At 52.1% G+C, this 3,198-nt stretch overlaps 1 protein-coding gene across 1 annotated transcript; it reads right to left on the bottom strand.

Annotated features, from left to right (window-relative positions):
• Nucleotides 1-343: 343 nt before the first annotated feature.
• KANK1 (KN motif and ankyrin repeat domains 1) lies at nt 344-2,996 on the bottom strand (the record flags this gene model as incomplete). The annotated part of the gene is made up of 1 exon (XM_010169110.2): nt 344-2,996. A coding segment is annotated over exon 1 (2,224 nt), but the record flags the coding sequence as incomplete, so codon positions are not given.
• Between the last annotated feature and the right edge of the window lie 202 nt (nt 2,997-3,198).

Genomic DNA, 3,198 nt, shown 5'->3' with positions numbered 1-3,198 from the left:
CTCGAATACTGTTAAAGTTATAAAATGGAGTCAACACCTTGCATGGTGGTCAAACCCTGCACACTTTTAGATATCTCTCCTGCACGGTCAGAGCAATCATCATCATCATCAGGCTCTTCAGAGTCTGCTGGACTGGGAGAGAAAAAACCACCTCTGGTTTTTCAGTTACCAGTGGTGAGCTGGAGAGAATACCCAATGGGCACATCCAGCAACAAAATTATGTTCGGTGTTTCATCAGGGAGGATTACGCACTTGCTTCCATACTAAATGAGAGCTCAGCAGGTGACTGACCTGTGGCTCTGGCAAGGAGTGGACCAAACGCGTGCCTGGACGCTGGGCTTACCTGACATGGCGCTTCGCTCCATGCACTGCTTCTGAAGGTCCAGGCTCTGCAGCTCCTCTGTGCTAGTGCATTTCATGACGGAGTTGATGGAGGTGAGGGTGCTGAGGAGCTGTGAATTGAGAGATCCAATCTGGGTGTGGGGTTCCCCAAAGGCTTCTGCCAATTCACTGTAATTTTCAGCAAGCAGCATCTGCTGTTCCTGCAGCAGCTTCTGCACACGCTCGATGTAGTGATCCAAGCCCGTCCTCAGTTCAGGTGGAGGCAGAGGGCTCTCCAACAGACGACTCACCGGCTCGCACACAGACTCCTCACCAACACCAATGCTCCTGGTGCCAGATGGCACAACCGGCAATGGAGGGGGTCCACAGGCAATGCTCCTCATTTTAAGACCAACCAGGTAGTTCTCATGAATGTTTATCTGCCCAATGCCACAGTCTTTGGTTTTTACTGCAGAGGGCTTTTCAAAGCCAGGGTGGCTAGAGAGCAAGGTGCCCACTCCAACCGAACGCGTTTTAGCAGACGCATGTATGTCCTTCACCCGGCCATCTCCTACTGCCACGCTTCGTGTCTCCACGCTCTCTGTGCTGGTCTGCTTATCGCAGCTGCTCAGAGCAGTGTTGGTCCCACAGTCTGCCAGACAGGCCATCTCTGTGCTAGTGCACTGGCTCACCATCTCCAGAGCAGTGCTGGTTTGACGGCTTGCTGTAGAAGGCACGGCCATTACGGTTGCCTCTGCCCTGGGCACAGCCTCTGTGGCCGTTTCGCGGGACACACACTCCTTGGGGGCACAAACTACTACATCCACCAAGCAATCCCCACAGCCCACAGACCTCACTGCTCTGACCGCCTGCATCATCTGGCGGGGACTTGGCACGCCTGCCGGCTCCTCCGTGTTGACCCCTGTCTCACGGACACTTGTGTCTGTTCCCACAGCCTTGTCACACAGCTCTAGGGACCTCTCCGTGCCCTGGTCTCGCACCTCTGCCCTCTCCCTCACCAGCCACCGGCTCATCAGCAGCTCGGGGCCCACTGCTGCATTCTGCAAGGCAGGTCTGCAGGAGGTGCCGACACTGCTTGTCTGCAGGTGGTTTCCCACCGATGAATCGGTGACATCCACGTGGTCTCCTACCATTTGGTCTCTCGTTTGTACAATGGCCTCTACCATCCTGCTGACAACACTGGGCTGAGCCATCATAGCTTTATCCACTTTTTTCCTAGACCCAGCTGCCTGCAGCTGCTGTTTTAATTTGGTCATTTCCCTGTCATGGGTCGTTTCCTTTAACTGAACCTCTAGTCTGTAAATCTTCTCCTTAAGGGCTTCAATGGTCTGCTGCTGAAGCTCTATCTCTTTCTCAACCTCTGTAGACAAGCCAAGCATGGACTCCGTCACCCCAACCCCAGACTCTCTTGTTTCTTTCTCTGTCCCCACAGCCACTTCTTTGTGTTTCCTCGCAGATCTGTTGTATATAACTACATCGTTCATGTTCTCATCAGAACCTACAGCAACAGATCGGGCTTCTTTTGTCAGGCTTTCTCTGTTCACCCGAAGGTTTGCTGGACTTTCGTAATTGCTATCCTGGATCTTTTTCTCCAAGGCTTGCATCTCAGCAGTCAGCTGCCTGAACTCCTCTATCCTCTGAGAGCTCTGCTCCACACTCTCCACCTCCTCCTCACAGTCTATATACAGTTCTCCACCTCTTCTCACCTGAGACATGTGTTCCCACTGCTCTGCATTTCCTGCACTGTAGGATCGCTTTCTGAAACCATATGTGTCATTTTGTGTGGCTTTCCTCTGGTTTTTGAGTTCAGCCATCATGTGCCTCTTCTCTTCCTGCAACACTGAAATTTTGACCTGCAGCACAGGAATGGTCTTGACTTGTTCCTCGAGCTCCTTGAGACGCTTGAGGGCAACTGCCATTTGCTCCCTGATGTGCTGCAGATGCACTGGGCTCACGTTGGTCACCGGTGTGGATATTCCCGAGCTCATGGGGCTGTGACGAATGGAACTGCCCAAGGAGGAGCTGAAGCAGGCGCCATAGTCGCCGTTCCCCTGGTACCCATTCTGCACCTGCTGAGACGCGTGACCGTACCCGGTGGATCCCACAAAAGAGGGGAGGGAGCTCGTGGAGCCCATGCCTCCAAAGCTGGAAAGCCGGGGCCTGCGGACATCTCCAGGCACGACCTGCATCATCCTCTCCTGCTCAAGTCGCCTCCGCGTTTCCATGAGGGTTTTTGTTACATGGAGGTTGTGCCGAGGAGGCTGGGGGGAGGGAGGAGGAAGCTGCTTACTCTCGGGGATGGTTAAGTGACAAGGAGATGCTTCGAAGGAAACTGAGGGTCTCGCAGTGACGGACAAGATTACTTGACTCCTTGCTGCCAGACAGGACTGCTTGTTCTCATCACTGTTGGATGAAGAGAGAGACTCCGTGGAGATCCAGCCACTGCACTGGCCAACAGAATTCTTGGTACCTGCCGAGGCTGGTACGTTTTTCCTCTTCTTTTGGATGTTTAGTTTCTTAATGGTATTCCCCTTTTGTATATCATCCACGTATTTCAGAAAATCCAAGTCTAGCTGGTAGCCATAAGGTGTTTCCACAAAATAGGGGTCTTTCTGTTCTTTTTCATCTTCTCCATTTATAGTAACTTCCTCTTTTTCTGGAAAAGAAGAAACAAAATCAGCACTGGAAAAGAAACTCTGTCTCAGTAAACTATGTGCTGAAACGCAAGTGCAGAAAGACGGATGCTTACAGCATGCTAGAAGCAGAAACTGCTGCTGCAGCTCAGCGAGCAGGCCAGCTTTCCGCTGACTGACCCTCAACACTAAGTCCTGATTAACTTTTTAAAAGTTAATCAGT

The sequence above is a fragment of the Antrostomus carolinensis genome, unplaced genomic scaffold (assembly GCF_000700745.2).
Source record: "Antrostomus carolinensis isolate BGI_N321 unplaced genomic scaffold, ASM70074v2 scaffold32925, whole genome shotgun sequence".
Classification (NCBI taxonomy): Eukaryota; Metazoa; Chordata; class Aves; order Caprimulgiformes; family Caprimulgidae; genus Antrostomus; species Antrostomus carolinensis.
The sequence above is the reverse complement of the archived record's forward strand: the minus strand, read 5'-3'. Positions and strand labels throughout refer to the sequence as shown.